This window comes from Eretmochelys imbricata, chromosome 3 (assembly GCF_965152235.1).
Source record: "Eretmochelys imbricata isolate rEreImb1 chromosome 3, rEreImb1.hap1, whole genome shotgun sequence".
Taxonomy (NCBI): domain Eukaryota; kingdom Metazoa; phylum Chordata; order Testudines; family Cheloniidae; genus Eretmochelys; species Eretmochelys imbricata.
This window is the reverse complement of record NC_135574.1, coordinates 7,789,119-7,810,175: the sequence shown is the minus strand read 5'-3', so window position 1 is coordinate 7,810,175 and position 21,057 is coordinate 7,789,119. Positions and strand designations below refer to the sequence as shown.

General features: G+C 43.9%; 1 protein-coding gene across 2 annotated transcripts in view; it reads right to left on the bottom strand.

Annotated features, from left to right (window-relative positions):
• The window catches only part of FZD3 (frizzled class receptor 3), a 99,647-nt gene extending 79,075 nt beyond the window's left edge, over nt 1-20,572 (bottom strand). The window contains exons 1-2 of one of the 2 annotated variants that reach the window (XM_077812341.1): nt 20,487-20,572; nt 14,696-15,231 (exon numbers count right to left, since the gene is read on the bottom strand). In XM_077812341.1, coding sequence (XP_077668467.1) covers nt 14,696-14,884 — 189 coding nt within the window. In that variant the 5' untranslated portion in view covers nt 14,885-15,231; nt 20,487-20,572. The other variant, XM_077812342.1, reaches the window with a different exon arrangement.
• Between the last annotated feature and the right edge of the window lie 485 nt (nt 20,573-21,057).

The following is a 21,057-nucleotide window of genomic DNA, read 5'->3' as shown; positions in this document are numbered from 1 at the left end:
AACTTTTCCACAATGCCTCTTATTGTGTGTATTTTGAAGATTTTTATCAGTTGTGCAAGAAGAATTTATGCAGAATTTTACCCTCCCAACTTGAGGATCCAAGAGACCAGAACACAATATTGGCTTAAGTTAGTCTTTTTAAAGAAAAATTTATTGCATTTCAGTGGGATGACGAATGCTGATTAGTCAAGAGAAGGAAACCAAGGCCATTTAAAAATACCTGCCTGGTTTTGTAGTGTTCAGGTTATCACAGCACCTGACAATCTGTAAATATAAATGACAAACCTTTAGTTTGTCCCTAAGACAGAGGATTGCTCCTCACCACCCTACCATTCTTCCTTGCAGCCCTGAAAATTCTCGCTTTAGATACCCCAGTTTCCCTGAATTATACTGGTATCCTCCGGTCATGGCTCTCCACGTAACTTACTGTAACTGCTCATATTGCATTGTGAGACGGGTGGAATCTCAATTTAAGGTAACCTTCACTTTTCCTGTGGCTGTTAAACAGCTCTAGCCATAGAATTTCATGTAAGTCCTCCTTGAATTGTAGAGTGCTCTAGTTCCATCAGGTTTAGTATTTCAGTTCTGGGTAGGCTCCTATGTTACCACCTCAGTAATAACCTCTTGTTCTTCACTGCTTCCATCTTCTTCTATGAATTGCTATTTACCAGTCTGCAGAATTACAAGCCTCTCTCTCGAACAGGCAAAAGGCAGCATCCAGCAGCATAATAGCTGCTTTTTTCACACATATTACAGTTTAAATCTATGCCTGGATTTTACTCTGTTTGTGGCCTACAACAACCTACAAAAGCTTTTCAATTGAAACCGTCCACCTCTTTCCCCTTTGCTCCTCATTTAGGAATCCAGCCACATAATCTGGGTTTTCATTATGTATTTTCTGTCTTGATCTTTAAGCTTACATTAGGATGAGCGTTGCTGTTTAACGCCCCCCCCCCCCCCAAAACCTATACCAGATGCTCTACAATCCACATGCTGACTCAAGAGTGGCTCTGTTGAAGCAAGAAGGTCCCCAGGCAGGCTGTTGTCATGGTGTGGTCATTGAACTTGAGTTCTACTCTGCACTGTAGGTTCAAGCCCTACCCTTGGCACTTTCCAGATAATGTGCCTTGTACACATTCCTTGCTTTCTGACAGCACTGTGCAGGGACTCCTTTTGCAAGTTTTGCCCAGAGACCAAAATACCTGGTTTAAGAGCGATTTTTAAAGTGTTAAAAACACAATATGTAAACTCAGATTTTACTTTAAAAGTATCATCAAGGAAAGTTGCATTGATTAAACAGAGGGAAGACTGGTACACAATAAGGATAATGTACCATGTTTCCAGAACAATGGAACGGAGTATGATCAAAGGAAAGCAAATCGCTCAGTCATCAGGTCAAGGGGTTTCTTATACACAGCTCCCCTAATATAGAATAGATGCTCATAACATTTTCAGATTCTTAAAACTTTTCTCGTGCAGAGCAGGAAATATGGGAGTCAAAGTGGTGAGGGGAAACATGGAAAGAGGTGATGGAGTAGTGCTAGGAGGGTCCAGGGATGGGAGGAACTCGGGAGCAGAGGAGCGGGAGTTATGAGATGGAGAGAAATTAACTGGAATAAGGATGGGAGCCTGTCAGCCCCATGTTTCCCCACCCCACCCCACCCCCGTCCTGGCTGAGGGGGGGGATGGGTAGAGGGGTGTAGGGGAAGATCCTTCCTGTTCACAGCCCCATATCTCAGGGCTACCAAATGGCAGATGAAATCTAATGTTGATAAATGCAAAGTAATGCACATTGGAAAACATAATCCCAACTACACATATAAAATGATGCTGCCTTAATTAGCTGTTACTACTCAAGAAAGATCTTGGAGTGATTGTGGATCGTTCTCTGAAAACATCCACTCAATGTGCAGTGGCAGTCCAAAAAGCTAACAGAATGTTGGGAATCATCAAGAAAGGGATAGATAAGACAGAAAATATCATATTGCCTCTATATAAATCCATGGTATGCCCACTTGAATACTGCATGCAGATGTGGTCTCATCTCAAAAAAGATATACTGGAATTGGAAGAGAGTCAGAAAAGGGCAACAAAAATTATTAGGGGTATATAATGGCTTCCGTATGAGGAGAGATTAATAAGACTAGGACTTTTCAGCTTGGAAAAGAGGTGACTCAGGGGGGATGTGATAGAGGTCTATAAAATCATGAGTGGTATAGAGAAAGTAAATAAGGAAGTGTAATTTACTCCTTCTCATAATACAAGAACAAGGGGCCACTAAATGAAATGAATAGGTAGCAGGTTTAAAACAAACACAAAAAAGTATTTTTTCACGCAACACACTGTCAACCTCTGGAACTCCTTGCCAGAGGGTATTGTGAAGGCCAATACTATAACGGGGTTCAAAAGGCAGCTAGATAGATTCATGGAAGATAGCCATTGATGGACCTATTAGCCAGGATGGGCAGGAATGGTGTCCCTAGCCTCTGTTTGCCAGAAGCTGGGATTGGGTGACAGGGCATGGATCACTTGATGATAACCTGTCTGTGCGTTCCTTTTGGGGCACCTGCCATTGGCCACTGTCAGAGGACAGGTTACTGGGCTTGATGGACCTTCGGTCTGACCTAGTATGGCAATTCTTATGCCACCCCTGCAATGGAACCTGAACTCTGCCCTCCTTGGAGCTGGCAATATCCACTCGAAATGGTTCAGTGACAGTGGTGGCAAAGGTTAACAAAACCATCAAGAGAAGAGGTTCTTCATCTCTTGTCTTCACATCAAAAATGGACGTCTTATGGGAAGTTGCTTTAGTCAATCAGAAGTTACTAGGGTCAATCCAGGAGTAGCTGGATGTAATTCTCAGGAATGCATTATGCAGGAGGTCAGACAAGACAATTTAATGTTCTGTATAAAAAAAGGCTATGCATCTACAGTAAGTAGACTGAGGAAGGACTAAGAACATAACATTGTGTTGTGTTCCTCACATTTGAATTTCAGCATTTTTCTGCATGCACGGTTAGGTGTCACTGTATTGAAAGGTAGCAAGATTAGTACACTAGTTTGTCAGAGCTATGACTATGATATAAATAGGTGTATGTATACCCCGATGTATATTTGATCTCTCATTTCAGCACTGAACGTTGTAGGTTGCCAGAGGTGGACGAGGGTGTCTTCTTGCCAAGGAGACTGTCAGAACTCTGCTGGCATACATGAACGCAGTCTCCAGGACTTAGTGGGGGATAAGTGAAGACAGTGTCTCAGAAAGAATCCTCAAGCCAAGGATGAAGGGGTGGTAATATTTAGCACATGTGGGATGATTTGTGTGGAGTAGACTTAGTGTTTGAGCATCCATGGCTTCTGTTTGCTATACCTAACATTCAAGTTTTGTCTTAGCGGAGAAAAGATGTTAGGCTTTGTCCTACAGTACTCATGTGCTCTGTGCATCTGTGAAGATAGAGTGCTAACGTGTTACTGGTATGTTGGGGGCATTACTCAAATGAGAGCTGAGTTAAGGTTGTGTTGGAAGGATGGGCTGTACTTAACTTTGTATATCCTGGTTTTCAGAGGTTTAAGGCTAGCCACACTGCACATTCTGGAATGGCACTAGAAACCTGGGGGCAACTTTCGATTAAATGACCCTAAATTTAATTTTGTACATGTCATATTACAGACGGTGTAATATGTGAACTGAAGGATGTAGATTCAGCTTGGTTAAGGATAAGGATGAAGACCAGTGAGGATTTATGGATCCCTGTGAACTACCAGTGATCCATTCATCTTCACTGGTCCCTAAGGGTTATGGATAAGGATGCTTGCATGGATTTGACTATCCTTGTCTAAGGTACTGAATTGTATTAAAAGATAGCTAAATTATAGTAAATATTTTGCTACAGTCACTTTTATGTGTGAGCACCTGCTGTAATTGCCATAAGATAATACCTTTCCGAATGAGATGGTCCATGTTATCATGTACAGTGATCATCTGGGATATATTATGTTAGTCTGAGCCACACTGGGGAAAAGTTTTAGAAAGTCTGCCTTAAAACATGGATCCGTTGCCAGAATTTCACTTACAGAAACTGCTACAAATGAGAGAAAAAAAAAAAAAGATATCTACAGATTGTGTACATAGACACCTTTTCTGCATTTATACACACAAAAGCCTTAAATATATAAAAATATTAACCCTCCTAAAATGGCACACACTTATTTATAATTTGTGCATGAATAATTAGTACTGATCAGTGCTGGACAGCTCCTAGTGACAACACAACAATTTGGACAGCTCAATGTGACTAATATGATTTAATCCAGAGCAGCACATCAGAGGGTTTTTATTAGTAGTAGTAGTTTAAATGTGCTTTGAAAAGTGTTTGCCAGTTACGTGCATAATCCAATGCCCCACAAATAGAATTAGTTTTCTTAATATTGCAAATTACTAAACTACACAATGTATACAAATTTAGAAAATTCTATTCAATCTACCATCGCTCCATTTAGGGAGAGAAGAGATGTAACAGCTTTCAGCATGGTCTAATACTTAACAGTGGATTTGGGATGACATTTACTGGAATAACTGGCATTTGTCAGCAGTCAAAAGAAGCAATTCAGCTAAGAGATCCTCAAGGACCCAATGACCTTCTAACCCCTTGAATGAATGAAGTCCTCCCCCCACTGCCTTTCAGATTTGAACAGGCCATATTGAGGGAGCACAGTCGGAAACCTAAAGCTTTATCTTTCCTGAGAGTAAAGAAGGAGGGGGTGGATCTGATTACAGTTCCCATTCTTAAGCTTTCATTCAGCATCCTATGCGTAATATTTCCATTTTCCTTTGCTGAGTCAAGGTGATTTGATGATGCAAATAGAGAGAGAGACAGAACCCATCATGAAAATATGGATTGTCTTCACTTTATGGTTAAGAAAAAGGCTACTAAAAGAATGGAACTGAAATGACAATAGTTAATACTTTGAGTTAGAAAGCATATAAATAAGGAAACTTCATTGGAAGAACTTAACATTTTCATCGAGCATATGCAGTATATGAAAAGGAGAGCACAGTGTATTTTTAACCCATGAAATGACAGCTGTTTCTATTTTCTTTTGCTTAAAAGTTTACAATTTAGTACAGGACAAGAGAAGGGCAAACAGTACCCATCTTTTAAAAGGAGGAACAAATTGGACCTGAAGAACTAGTCAGCCTAACTTTGATGCCTGCAAAGATACTGGAACAAATTATTAAACAATCAATTTGTAAGCATTAGAGGATAGGTGATAGCTAACATGGATTTATGAAGAATTAATCATGCCATACCAGCCTAACTTCCTTCTTTGGCAGCGTTACTTGCCTAGTGGATAGGAGGAGAAGTTGCAGACATGATATACCCCTAATCTTAGTAAGGCTTTTGACATAGTCCCATATGATATTCTCATAAGCAAGCCAGGGAAATGTAGTCTAGAGGAAATTACTAGAAGGTGGATGTGACTCAGGGACCACTTGGTGCCCACTGGCAAATGGCAGTTTGTCAAAGGATGCCATGTAAGGTTGCCATTGAAAGCCTGTGTCACACCGATCGTCACTGCAAAATGTGTAAGTATACACAGAGAAGTTATTCTTTTAATGTTTAAGTTGAGGCTGGTCATCAGAAGAGGAGAATCATCTCCTGCCTGAAAGAAATTTATTTGCTCGTCTGGTTACATGTATATTGAGCATTGAATACGTTACAATGAACGCTTATTTACAGTCTGAACAAAATGCTAATCAAGTGATTGTTCAGGAGAGATTCCACCCAGGAAAAGACAAACAGCAGGGGATACCCTGTTTACAAGTGAAGACAATGGATAGGTTGAACTATATCTGCAGGTACAGAGGTACACCTAGGTGACAATCTGCCACCTAGCTTGTCTTATGAACAGAGGATCACAGCTGGTCTGCCCGTTTAATGCTGGTATCAAAAAAAACAACTCTGGGCAAGTTATCCTTTATGAAACTGGAGAAGTCTTGTTTGTTAAGTTCAGGATCTAGAAATATATGTAATCGTTCCCATTAATTTTACTTGTTTCTTCTTGAATCTGTTCTTTATTAAACACTTATGTTCACTATACACAAATCTAAACACTATGAATTGAGTAGAGAAGTGATGTGGGAGGTGAAACTGCTAAGCTGGCATACTGTTCCTTTAGGAGCAGCAGATCTGCAAGTTCTGAGCCTGTCCAGTAGAACAAGGGCTGGACACTCCAAGGGGGACGATTGGAGTGCTTAGGGGTTGGAGTGTGCCTATTTTTTTTACCTGCAGAGGGAAACAGAGCCTGTATGGGCTGAGATGGGAGCCTGTATGGGGGGGGGGGGGCGGTAGCTCAGTGGTTTGAGCATTGGCCTGCTAAACCTAGGGTTGTGAGTTCAATCCTTGAGGGGGCTATTTAGGGATCTGGGGCAAAAACTGGGGATTGGTCACGCTTTGAGCAGGGGGGTGGACTAGATGACCTCCTGAGGTCCCTTCCAACCCTGATATTCTATGATACTTATAGCTGGTGGAGTCAGGGAGCTGACTCTTGGCAGGCACAGACAAGGCTTCCTCACACTAAGGGCAGGTGGTAGCAAGGTGCCTCAAACCTGGGTACTCCAAGAAGCATCACAGTTTGTGCAAAACTGATTGAAAGACTGTACACACAGTAATCATCAATAGTTTGGTGTCAAACAGGGGGAAAGAGATGTATCCAGTGGGATCCCACAGGGGCCTGTCCTAGGTCTGATACTATATAGTGTTTTAATTAATTACTTGGATAATGGAGTACAAAGTGTGCTTATAAAATTTGCAGATGACACCAAGCTGGAAAGGGTGCAAGCACTTGGGGAGGACAGGATTAGAAGTCAAAGTAACCTTGACAAATTATAGAATTAGTCTGAAGTTACCAATATGAAATTCAGTAAAACGTGCAGAGTATTACACATAGGAAGCAAAAACATATACATATCAAATGCACAAGTACAAAATGGGAAAATAATTGGCTAGGTGGTAGTACTGCCTAAGACGGACCTGGGAGTTATAGTGGATCACCAATTGAACAAGTCAACAACATGATGCAGTTGCAAAAAAGGATAATATTCTTGGGTATATTAACAGGAGGATTGAACAGAAGACACAGACGATAACTGTCCTGCTCTACTTGGCACTAGTGAGACCTCATCTAGAGTACCGTGTTCAATTCTGGGCACAACACTTTAAGAAAGATGTGGATAAACGGAGTCCAGAGGAGAGCTACAAAAATGATAACAGGTTTAGAAAACCTGACCTTTGATGAAGGGTTACAGAAACCTATGATATAAGCCTTGAGAAAAGAAGTCTATGGGGGGACATGACAATAGTCTTCAAACATATTAAGGGCTGTTATAAAAAGAGGATCGATCAATTGTCCTACATTCAGTGAACATGGAGAAGTAGTAATAATGGGCTTAATCTGCAGCAAGGGAGATTTAGGTTGGACATTTGGAAAACCTTTCTAACTATGGACAGTTAAGCACTGGAATAGGCTACCAAGGGTGGTTGTGGAATCCTGATCATGGGAGTTTTTGAAAAGGTTAGACAGACACCTGTCAGGGATGATCTAGGTATACTTGGTCCTGCCGCAGCACAGGAGCTGGACAAGTTGACTTTTCAAGGGCCCTTCCAGGCCTACATTTCTCCTTTCCCTTTGTAATTCATAGAATCCTACAAAGTCTCACTAATAATAGTTTCAAAAATTGTATATCTGGCAGTTGTAGTGACTGCCAGGTTCCAAGATTTGAGTTTTCATTTTGTTTGGGGCATCCTGAGATTTTCACATGCTAGTAAGATTAGATGTAGAGATGTTAAAGAAGATCCTGTGGAGAAGCCCTCCATAAAAATACAGATGAGTTGCATCATATGCGCATTTAACTTACCCGAATTCAACTATACATGCTCGGCAAAAAAAAAAAAAAAACAACAACAACAAGATACCTGTAAATAGGGCAGGCGATTCCGCCCACCATTCCACTCAATGAGCATATGCCCCAGAGTGAGCATGATATGGGAGACGTGAATCTGCTGTTCCCTCAGTCAGTCTCAGTTCCTGCATGCCTCTCATAGTGTGAGCATCTCGCCATACTGAGTGTGATTCTAGTGTTTAAAGATACTGTATGTATTTTTCATACAACATGGCCCCTAACGCAAGCCAGCTACTTCATCTGGTGCTCAACCGAAGAAACAGAGATCTGTTCCAATGCTGGAGGAAAAACTGGCTGTGTTGGACTTATTGAGAGACGGCATGTCGGTCTCCAACGTGTCATGTAAATATGGCTGCAACAAATCTAGCATCCGTGCCATCAAGATTCGAGAGAGAGAAATTCGTCAAGCCATGGCATCAAGTGCTCCAATAACTGCTAAGGTGACGAGCCAGGTGCGTGATAAGACTTTAGTGAAGCCTGAAAAGGCATTAAACTTATGGCTGGAAGACATGAACAGTAAACGTGTGCCTATCGATGGCAACACGCTGCGAGAAAAAGGCTCTTAGCCTCTATGCGCTGTTCAAACCTCCCGCCGAAGAGGGACAGCCTTCTGATGAGAAGGAATTCAAAGCCAGCCAAGGTTGGCTTAAACAGTTTTAGGAACCGCTTCGACCTCAAAAATGTGCAGACGACTGATGAAGCTGCATCTGCCAATGAAGAGGCAGCAAACGCCTACCCCGAACAGTTAAAGAAAATCATAGGAGAAAAGGGCTATCTTCCGGAACAAGTTTTTAATGCTGACGAGACTGGGCTCTTCTGGAAAAAGATGCCCAACCGCACTTACACTTCGAAATCAGAAAGACAAGCCCCTGGTTTCAAAGCAGCTAAAGACCGTGTGACTGTGTTGTTTTGTGGCAATGCGGCTGAGCATTTAATAAAGCCAGGCTTGCTCTACAGGGCTGCAAATCGCCATGCCCTAAAAGGCAAGAACAAAAATCTCCTGCCTGTGTTCTGGCAATCAAATAAAAAGGCTGGGTGACGGCAGCATTATATCTGGATTGGTTCCACAAGTGTTTCATTCCAGAGGTCAAGTGGTACCTCGAAGAGAAAGGACTTGACTTTAAAGTGTTGCTGATGGTAGACAATGCTCCTGGCCACCCTTCAGCACTCTGGTTGTGCATAACGACGTTGAAGTTGTCTTTCTCCCCCCCAATACCACCGCCAACCTCTCAACCAAGGCATGATTCACTGTTTCAAGGCCACGTACACAAGGCTTACGTTCTCACGGATATGTAGCACTATGGATGCTGATCCCAATTTTAATGTGATGGAGTGTTGGAAGTCCTTCAACATTGCCGATTGCATCCATTGCCTGTTTAATATAAAAGTGATGCAATCAAGCCTGAAACAGTCAATGCATGTTGGCGAAACCTCTGGAAAATGTGTGAGTGATTTTAAGGGTTTCCCGACAATTGACAAAGGAGTGAAACGCATTTTTCAGGAGGCCAGGCAAGTGGGTGGCGATGGCTTCGTCGACGTCCTTGAGGAAGAAATTGAAGAATTAATTGAGAGCCACAGAGAAAAACATTGACTAACAAAGATTTAGAGGAACTGATAAAATAGTCTACAGTTGACGACGACGAACAGGAAAAGCCAACAAGTTAGAATCTTCATAAATTTGCTGAAGCGTTCCAAGCAGCAAAACACTTAGATTATTTAATTTCTGAATATGATCCCTCTATGGAATGAAGCCTCAAAGTCACACTTAGTATTACGGATGATTTAAAACCGTATCAAGAAATGTTTGAGCAGCTCAAGAGACAACGACAGTTGCCAATCACCATGTTTTTCAAGGAAAGACAACCAGCAGCAGATGAGCCTATGCAATCAACTTTGAGCTGAACCAGAGCCAACCACTTGATCTACGACTTGCTCTCCATCCCCTGTCTCCTGGATCGACATCAAGCCCTGACAACCCTCCGTAAATACCCCCTGTAATTAAAAATACAGTACTGTAAAATTACATTTTGCATATGTACTCTTTATATACTGTACATTACTGTATACATTATACATATTACTGTACAGGGTTGTATACACAAAACCATATACAGTATACTGTACTTTATGGGCGATTTAAGGGATTTTCAAGGATAATTTTGACAATATGCGATTTTTGCCTTATGTGCAGACTTTAGAACCTAACCCCCGCATCAGATGCAACTCCACTGTACATAAGGTCAGTTACAGCACTGCAGAACACTGAACAACAAAGCCGCAAAATCAGAAAGAGGTGAAGAAGTTTTCAAGAAAGGAGAGGTCTATAAATATCTGCTGCAGATACTCTTATTTGGTTGAAAACTATTAATTCAAATATTGGAATGTCCTCATGTTTTTACTAGAATATCATTCCTGTAATGTCTATTTAAGGCTAAATACAAAAAAGCAAGTAATTCCTTCTTGCTACGTGCAGATGTTAAAATTTAGGCTAGGTCAACATAGGGAATAAATAAAACCAACAACTCCTACTATTCTACAGACTAAGTCTACTAGGCAAGAAAGAGTACTACGTTGGTGTTCCACAGAAGAGCCCAGAATGGGAGACTGACCCACTTTTTCACTTTGCTCCATGTGGCTGCCACTGTGGTAACCAGTGTGGATCATGGAACAGAGGCATAGTGTGCTTTCAATAAGATCACTACTTAAATGGACAATTTTTTTTTAATTGGATGAGAGCACGGATTAGCTATACATGCATCACAGCAGAACAGACAGGGAATGAGTTAACTCCCTTCAAAAGGGAACCAGACAGGTGGCTGTCCCACCCTGAGGATGGTGTTCAGTCTGCTGGGTCAGAAGACAGAATTCCCACCTGGGCTCAAAAGCTGCTATATGAACAGGAAGGGAAATCAGCTTAGGAGGCTCAAAGTGAAGGATGAAGTGTTTTCTTGTATCTGCTTCCAAGTACAAAGAGGTAATGGAGCAAGGAGGCTCCGAGAGACTGCTTTAGCCCTACCAGAAGGCTGTATTTATCACCAGAAACTCCAAAGCCCTGCTTGCATAAGGTCTGGTCTCCCCATAAAGTTATACCAATTAAAGGTGCGATTTTATACCTATTTAGTTAAAACCAGTATAACTTGTGTACAACACTTATATAAGTTTAAGCTGCCTATATCAGTTTAGCTTGCACTTCAAAATTAATACAAGAGTTCACACAAACTGATTTCGCTTAACTGTTTCAACTTTTAAATTAATCCCTGTAACTTGTGACAGAAAACGGCTAAAAGAAATTTACATCACTGTAACTGCGCTGATGTTGATAGATTAGTGCAGTTTTTCAAATGTAGACAGTGTTCAAGTTAAGACTGTTCAGCTTCCTCTGGCTGAAGTCAGTTTGCTGGATCTGAAATAAAAACTCTTTAGCTAAACCAAAAGGAGGAAATCCTTGGTCTAAACTCTTTGTGAAAGTCTCTACTCTGGCCAGTTTATAAAAGCAAGTTTTTCTAATGAGCCTAAATCTGAAAATAATTTTTAAAAGATTTCAGACAAGTAAATTCTGCTCTTATTTACTCTCCATTTGTCCTAATATAACTCCACTGATTTCTGTGGAGTCACTCTGGAGTTTCACTGTGTAACAGAGCAGAACTTGGCCCTATGTACCAGATAGAACCCTTTTGTACACAATTTCTAAAAGGAATCTGTTGGAACAACAACTGTCTAAGTAGGGATTTTTTCCTCTTCAAGAGAAAGAGGATCTCTCCCTCAGAGACTCAGTTTTGTTTCCTGCCTAATGCCACACAAGCTAAGTACCCTGTTTAATTAGGTAAATAACGTATACTCCATTTCAAATTGTCTGGATGACTAAACCACCCAAGCCAGATCCTCATCTACAACTTCACAAAAAGAGTAAGACCGACCTAAAATATTCTCAAGCCTTAGGTAAGATTTTGACCTCAAAGACTGAAACTCCTTATTGGCTCAGAATTTGATCAGAAGGTAAGAAGTTGGTACTGGTAGTTTTGTGGAGCAGAATGATGGAAAAGCTGCATTCAGCTTAACGTTCACTATTTTTACTCTACAATAGAGATTTGAGTTGGTATTATCACTTTCCGAGTATGTTGTTGGAGGAGTTTTTTCTTCTTTATTGTATTTGTCTTGCAGTACATAATATAAATTTTAAAAACATTTTGGAAATGAAAATGCTATTTTATTCAACCTATTTTCATTTGCAAGGCTATCACATTGAGCCAAGGTGGGCAACTGGTAATTATCTCATTTCGAACACCTCTCAACCCTCTTTATTATTCTGTATCAAGTATTATGCTGTACGATACGTGCAACTGTCTTGTCTTATGTCATCAACATCTCAACTCACTGCCAAACAGGATTTCTTTAAGAAAACCCATGTTACTAAAAACGTATTTCCTTAACAGATCACCAGCTATGAAGACAAAACAGTAGCCTAATCTTAGTCAGGATCAATATAGTTTGTTGTTTGAACAGCTGGTAACTGGGCATAACATCAATACCAGATTGTCACTATCTCATGGGAGAAATGGGGAGAATGCATAAGGGACAAACCCTTATTCACAGTGCCCACCTACAGTCATTAAAGTGCACTAGCTATACACTGTACATTTATAGAGGCAAAATATGGAATAAAATTCCATATTATAGATTAAAGCATTAACATTACCAGTGTCCATCACACACAGAACTCATGATCCCACCATTTAGAAAGGACATAGGAGAGCTAGAGATATGAAAAGAAAGGGAACAAAAACTATACAGTGACTTGGAAACTATATTTCTAGGATATAGGAAGAAGACACATGATCATGTGCGCCAGTGGTTCTCTCAACTGGGGGTCTGTGGGACCCCACAACTGAAACCCCAAGCCCTGGCGCCCCTCACTCATGGGGCTGAAGCCCCCAGCTCCCCGCTCCCCCCTCAAGTCGGAGCAGCAGGGAAATGAAACCCAGACCCGAGCTCCTCCTCCCTCTCCCACCCGAAGCTGCGAACAGCAGGGCTGAAGCCCCAACTTGGGCAGAAGCCCTGAGCCCACGAGCAGAGTTGAGGGGGCATGAGGGTGTTGCCCCCCAAAACTGCAGTGCCTTCCCCAGAGTAGGACCGTCCTGTGGGCAGCTCCACACCCTCCCTCCCACCAACACACACACCTCCTCTTCTTTCTCAGCCCACTTCAGGCCCCACCCTCTGGCCAGATCCTAGGTGGGAAGCCAAAGCCAGGCAGTGCCATGGAGTGGGCAGCTATGGCATTCCCCCATCTGCTGCTGGTGCCCAGGGTTGCGGCTGCTCCTCAGCTCCCAGACCCCTTTGACTGCTCACGCAGCCGGTCAGAGCTGCCCAGGCAGGGACCTGGAGAGCCCTCAGGAAGCAGCTACCAGCACACGGACCCAAACAGGTCGGTGGCCTGCTGAGGTGAGTCGGGGGGGGAGGTGCAGCACTCCCTTTCTGGACCCTGCTGTGCAGAGCTAGCCTGAGCCCTGCCGGCCCTTGGCCTCCTCTCGCCCAAAATAGAAATCAAACTACACCTGTGCCCAAGGGTCCCACCCCTGGCCCAGAGCCCCAAGTTCCCCCTGCCACCGGGCCCTGCAGTTTTTAATAGCATGTTGAGGGGGTCTCAGAAAGAAAAGGGTTGAGAACCCCTGGTGTGCGCAACTCCTTCACAGTTGCATTGGAAAGCCAAATCTTGAGAGCTGCTGAGCAGTCAAACGCCCACTGGCTTTAGTCAAATCACAGCCAAGCTCTACAAAAAGGAATTACTCAGACACTGTAAATGGAAGGACAAAGATTCTTCGTATACAAACAAGAGGCCAGTAGAAAAGACTCCCAAGTAGGTGACTGAAGGACCATCACAAGAGATATTCAAGAACAGATCAGATATATTAGTGGGAATTATTATTATACTATAAATGAATAAAGTGGATGATGTACTGTAGTCCTACAAAATGTGGTAGTGGGGAAACGGAAATCAAGGCAGATAACTGAACTAGTCTTATCTGGATTTATTCTATATATAAAAAGAGTAGTAAGGTACCATTACAACAACAAAGAAAGTTTAAGTTCACCAATTCACCTGCCTGAATAGAAGCAGCTTAAAGGAATGGTTCGCCAACCGATATTCTTGTAACCTGGGAAAGCACATACATATATTTTTCTATCAGACTAGTGGGACACCAAGACAACACAATCTGTAATAACTGAGGAGGCAAAAATATTCTTCCATCCAACCACAAAACATCAGAAGGATATAGTTTTATAACTAAGTCCTCCATTGATTGTTTAGCATTACTGTATAAATTAGTTTATTGAAAAGTGCTTTAAACTAACTTTTGCTGACATATTATTCCAAATATGCATTCTCCATCAGCCAAAAATATTTAAAGCTGGAACCCTTGAATACTTTTGAACGTAAACAGCTGTACTTATTGTTCATTTTATATATTATAATATATACACACACACAATGTGGTTACATATTTGTAGTAATTCTTAAGAGTATATTTTATGGAATGATTTGTAAGGCAAATGGCATCTAGGCGCTTTACACTTTTCAAACAATAAGACAACAGGCAAAATACTGAAACTTTGTAATAAATATCCTTTATATAACCATCCTTCTCCTTAATTCCCAATAGCCAAAAATAATCTCGTGGTCAATTAAAGGCCTATCAAATACATACTTTTGAAAGAAAGCAGATTAATTCTTACCTCCATTGCTAATGCTGCAGTTTGCTGGTCATAATGATTCAGAAGATTAGGCATAAAGGTGGTATTGTAAGGCAGGTCTTGGCACATCCTTAAGATGATTGGCTCACAAGAAAATAAACTGTGTCCACTTGTATGCCCCACCAAAACATCCAAGAACAAAAGAGAGCAGAACATCAAGCTAGTAGCCATCCTTCCACATGTGAATATGAGCCAGTCACGGAGGCCTGTCAGATTATCCAATGCACACGTTCAGATATACATGTACCGAAGGTTTGGCTTTAATGCCAGTATTTTTGCTGCTTGTTTGTTAAGAGTCTTCAAAAACTGAAATACTATTTGTGCTGATAGAGTCTTATTCACTCAGTCCGACAGAACACTCGAGACAGATGGGACATCTTGTCTTTTCTTTTCACATTATATAGGTTGTATTAGGTTAACGTGTCAAGTTGATTAACCACATTCCCACACGATAGAACCCATCCTGTTAAAACAGTAGCTGAGCTATGTTCTTCTTTTAACATATGTTCTATAACAGCCTAAAACAAAACAAAAACAGTAAAACCACTATAGTTAACTTCAAAATTAAAAATATAGTTAATATAGAACAATATTAGCACAATAAATATTTAAGGTAATTTGTAAGTGTTGAAGCCAAGTGATTAAATCAAGAGACTCAGAATCAATTTTCAGTTCTGATTTTTCAGTCTCTCTCTGAGACAGAAAGGGCTAGGTGCTCCAAAAATAGCTTGTTCTTCCTATAGGGAAGGAGGGAAATGGAAGTGCCAGTGCTTCTATGTGATGAATCCTAAATATTTCCATCAAAGAGACATTAAGGCCTGGTCTATACTTAAAAACTTGCATCTACATAGCTACAGCATACAGGCATGTGAAAAATCCACACCCCTGAGAACGCAGCTATGCTAACCTAACCTCCAGCATAGCTGCAGCTAGGTCTATGGAAGAATATCTCCATTGGCCTTGCTACTGTTGCTTACAGAGACGGAGCTTCCACCTGCAATTGAACTTAGCCTCCGAATTTGGAACTGCCGTTTGAAGAATTACAACTGAGTTTTCTATGCAATTATTTTTAGTGGAATATTTACAAATGTTCAGATTGAATGTTTAAAGTTTTTTATTTTGAAGTTTTGCTTTTTTGTTTCTCTAAACAATTCACACACAAATACAGTGATAAATCTCAAAAAGGCAAATTTTGAAAAAAAATATCTTGAATAAGGAATAATTCTAATTGAATTATGCCAAAATTAGCTGTTGCAGGATTGCTCAAATCATCTACTTTTGTTTTCAGATTATACTGGCCTGCCTCTGAGACATCTGCCTATTCTCTTGGTAAACCTTTAGGCAGGCTGGGCAGATGAGCTGGAATATAAAAAAAAGCAGACGTAATGAAAGGGTCCTGGAGGACAGGAGCTTTAGAAGAGAACAAGTAAATGAGAAAGTAGAGGAGTATTGACACTTGAACAGCTCCCTTAGCACCATTGCCTCTGCTAACCAGCACATTAGGCAGCATCAGACTAGGCAAGAGCCTCTGCTCTGAGGCATCAGCATATCAAATAAAAGGAGTAGTTGTGTCACCTTAGAGACTAACAAATTTGTTAGTCTCTAAGGTGCCACAAGTACTCCTTTTCTTTTTGTGAATACAGCCTAACACGGCTGCTACTCTGAAGCATATCAAATGATACCATAATGCTGCTACCTCAATAGGCCTGGGAACCAAGGCAGCAGCATCAGGGAACTACTGCAAGCACTGATGCCTAGGCACAGAAGCAATGGATTCCCCCCAGCCAAGGCCTCCCAACATGACTTCATTCTCTTACACAGTCACCACATCCTAACTAGTCTCTTGAAAATCCTATAGCCCCCACTCACCCTACCCCACCTCCAACAAAGTATGGGAGCAGGAAAGAAGATACAGTGATATATGTGAGTGGGACTAGTGTGTTTGACTAGGGAGGCATGAGCAGAAAATCAAAAGCTTCTGCCTTCAAGTATCAGCACTTTAAAGGGTTCTTCCAGTGCTGCTTCCTTGGTTCAAGAAGTACCTCAGCATAGAGGAGCTAGCTCCTATATACTCCAGGCTACCCAGATTGCTCAGGCCTCTCCCAATCAGGCCCTGCTCTGCAATGGTCCCCAGGTCCTTCCACACCTCCTTTTTGCTTTGAGTGCACCAAGTTGCTGACCCTCTAGAAACCATTGCAACAGCTGATAATAAGTCAGAGCACAACATACTCCACCCATCCCTGTCCCCAAAATATCCTGAGGCTGAGAGCTGTGAAAGAAAGAGTGTATGGTTTTCAGACAGTTTTACGCTGGCTGGGGAACCCCTTTATGCAGCTGTCATTCCCTGGGGCTATTTCTCTCCCTTCACGATGTAAAAGTGTCAGAAATGGAAAGTCTGATCCAGTATGCCAATCCTCCTCCATCAAAGGTTTGAGCCTTGAGAATGAGGGCCAAAGTGGAAAAAAAATGAAGTAGGAGAGCTACAAGACAGGTCTAGATGGCCCCTGTTCTCACTACCACTTTATTCTAAAAAATATTAGAAATGGAAACCTAAAGCACAGAACTCAAGCCTCTAACCAAATTGCTATTTGCAAAAGATTCAATGTAGGCCACCACCCAGATAACTGTTGGTACAAACAAGACTTCCAAGAGAACCTCAAGTGTCACGTTAATATTTCAGAGAAGAATCAAAGAACTGACAAACATAACAGGTTTGCAACCAAGAGGGGGTTTACATTAATTTGGGTGTGGTGGACTGTAAGAGCATTCTATACATTAGAAAGGCAAAAGGTTAAGTCCCTTATTCTTTCACCTAAAGGTATTAGAAAGTGGGTGAGTGCTGTGGATGTGGAGATATTTGATTGACATTATATGAATATAGTTAAATTTAAAGCCATGGATTTGTGTACATGCACTTAAAAGCTTCCAATATGCTCATTTTGTAAGTGAGAAAAAATAAATATCAAGTAAATGTATGTATTTCAAGCTTTAAGATGGAATAAGGCAGTAGTTTTACCTCTAGCTGTTTGAGATTGTGGCCATTGAAGCCATGAAAATACAAATAGGAAAAAAGACAAGATGGTAATCATAAAAATATAATTTTAAAATAACTGACCTTGTCCCCACGCTGCCCATTCCTCCCACACTGACTGAAATGAATACCATGTTTTGAAGATTAACTAGAGCAGATGAAGTACACAGGTAAAGACTCTGAATTTCAATAGATTTCCACAAGAAATATGCCATATCTGTCCACCAACAATTCTAACAGAACTACACCATCACAGTAAAGGAAGCCTAAAGAGCCTTTTACACTCCCACAGTTTAAGTAGCAGAATCATGGACCACAAAGCCAACTCTGCCCACATATCTACACCAGCGACACCATCACAGGACCTAACCAGATCAGCCACGCCATCACCGGTACATTTACCTGCACGTTCACCAATGTAATATATGCCATCATGTGCTATGTACAGCAATGCCCCTCTGCTATGTACATCAGCCAAACTGGACAATCCCTACATAAAACGCTTTGAAGAACTAACCAGACACCATCCCCAACTTCTACTTAAGGTGTACAGCCCCATTTGTCAAAGTGGATTGAACCTCAGGGTCCTGTGGCACCTCACTACTCTTGCAAGACCAAGTATTCATCCACGCACCGACACTACTTGGTCACCTAAACATCAGTGTATAAACATGCCTTTTCACCTCCAACTTGCTTGGCAATTTCACCTCTTTCTCCTGGACAAGAGCCTAGACCGAGTAATCCATGCATTTGTCACTTCAAGACCATTATGTTATTGAGGTGGAGGTGTCAGCTGGTACAAAATGCTGTTACCCACCTCCATGGTCCAGGTCACCATGAGCACAACAGGCCTTGCTCAAGAGCCTTCACTAGCTCCCAGTCAGTTTCAGATGGCAACCTGAGCCCTCGTTTCTAATCTTCACAAACTATTAATGGATCAAACCCTAGCTCAGGGGTGGGCAAACTATGGCCTGTCAGAACTTTGGATCCGGCCCGCAGGATTGCCCCCCATGGTGCCGCAGGCCCCACGCCACTCTTAGAAGCGGCCCGCACCACATCTCTGCAGCCGGGCGAGGGGGAGGGCCGAGGGCTCCATGTGTTGCCCTCACCTCCAGGCACTGCCTGCCACAGCTCCCCATTGGCCGGGAACGGGGACCCATGGCCAATGGGAGCTTTGCGGGAGCTACCTGGAGGTATGGCAACGGCAGCACACAGAGCCCTGTGACACCCCCACCCCCCAGAGGCCGTGCTAGGATGCGGTGCCTGCTGCTTCATGGAGCAGCATGAGGCCAGGGCAGGCAGGCAGGGAGCCTGCCCTGGCCCCTGTCCATGCCACTGCCCCCCCAGAGCCACTTTAGTAAGTAGCCCTGGGCCGGAGCCCAAACCCCTCCTGCACCCCACCCCCCAAACCTAAGCCCCCTGTTGCACTCCACACCCCTCCTGCACCCCTGCCCTTCACTCCACACCCCTCCTGCACCGCAACCTCCTTCCCTGAGCCCCCTCAAACACCCTGCAACCCTCTTCTGCCCCAATCCCTTGCCCTCAGCCCGTTCCTGCACACCACATCCCCTCCCACACACCGCACTCCCTCCCGCACCCCAACCCCCTGCCCCAGCCCTGCATACAATTTCCCCACCCAGATGTGGCCCTCGGCCCAAAAAGTTTGCCCACCCCTGCCCTAACTACATTAGTGACCCTGTTTCAGTCTAGGCATGGACAATGCAAATGACAAAGCCCAAGACAAGAGTACTTTAGGAATTGTCATATTGGATCAGACTCAAGCTCTTTGTAGTCCAGTATCCCACCTCCAGCAGCAGCCAGCACCAGATGCTTCAGAGGAAGTTAAGAACCCTGCAGTCTGCAAAGCTACATTAGGTCTTGTCCTGACTTAACACAGAAACACTAAGTACTCCTCACTCCACTCTGATCCAGGACTTAAACTGTATTCCCCCGACAGACACAGACACACACGCTACTTCAAGCATAGATGTTGGGGAACGAGACAGCAACTTCAAACCCCCCCCCCCATTCCAGATACAGGGGAAATGGGGCAGGGGACACTCCCCACATTCCACTTCAATTACAGTCAGGGGCAGAGAAACCACACTGCAGTTCTCTCCCACTCCGTTTCTGTTACAGATTAAGGGGGAAACCACACCACATCTGCCCCCATTTCAATTACACTGGGGAGACGCACACCACGCAGCTTTCCCCACTGTAGTTATAGACAGCAGGAGGGAGGAGAACCCCCCCCCCAATTCTTCCCCCCAATTCTCGTAGCAGACAGAAAGAGGGGAAGGAAGGGGGGAACCAAACTATATTTTCCCCACACACCCCACTTCAAACACAGATTGGGGGGGGAACCACACAATATTCCCCCCACCCTCCATTGCAGGTCCAGGTGGGGAGTGGGGGGGAACCGCTCCTTCACACACAGGCAGCCTGCAGAAAGAGGGGTTCGCCCTCTTCTTTTCTTTCACTCCCCCGGGATTTTGGGGATGGGGAAGCTTCTGACTCGGCCATCTCCCAGCTCAGCCCTCTCCTGCACTGGGGCCTTCCCCCCTGCCAGCGCCCTCCTACACTGGGGTGCTGTCCCTCCCCCCTGCCCCGGTCCTCTCCTGCACGGGGGTAGTTTGTGGGCTCTGACCTCGGCGGATCCCCTCCACCCCGAGGCGGCAGCTCCAGCGGGAAGAGAGAGAGTCGCCCGCTCCCCACGCCGAGGCCCAGTACTACCGCACTTACCCCAGCACCCGCCCTGCTGCCTCTCCGGCCTCGCTTCGCCCCCAGAGCGGGAGGCGGCGCAGCGCGAGGAGGTGAAGACGGTAACGGCCGCGCCCCGCCCCGCCCCCCAGACCCCCGCGGCAGCGCCAACGCCAGCAGCCCCTCCCCCGCCCCCCACGGCGGCCTCCTGCCAGCCCCGCCCCGCATAGAACGCGGGCCCCGCCTCCGCCTCTCGCTCCGTCACTCCCTGCCCCGCCCCGTCGGACCGCCCCGGAGAGCGGCGAATCAGAAGCAGCCGGCTCGTTGCTAGGTAGAAGAGCCGGCGCCCCGCGGCCCCGGCCCTGATTGGCTGCTTCTCCCAGGGCGCTCGAAGCTGTTTCCATGGCAAACGGAATAAACTTGCCGGGAGAAGAGGAGACCGGGCCGCGGCGCGGGGCGCGGCTCCGGAGCACAGGAGGCCAGGTGAGAGCGCGGGGGCGGGGCGTGTCCCCGCCAGGGGGCATCGATATCCCGGGGGGGGGGGCGCTCGGGGTATCGCCTCCATGGCGGTCAGGGTTTATCGGCTGCTCACGGGCACTGGGGTATCGATTCC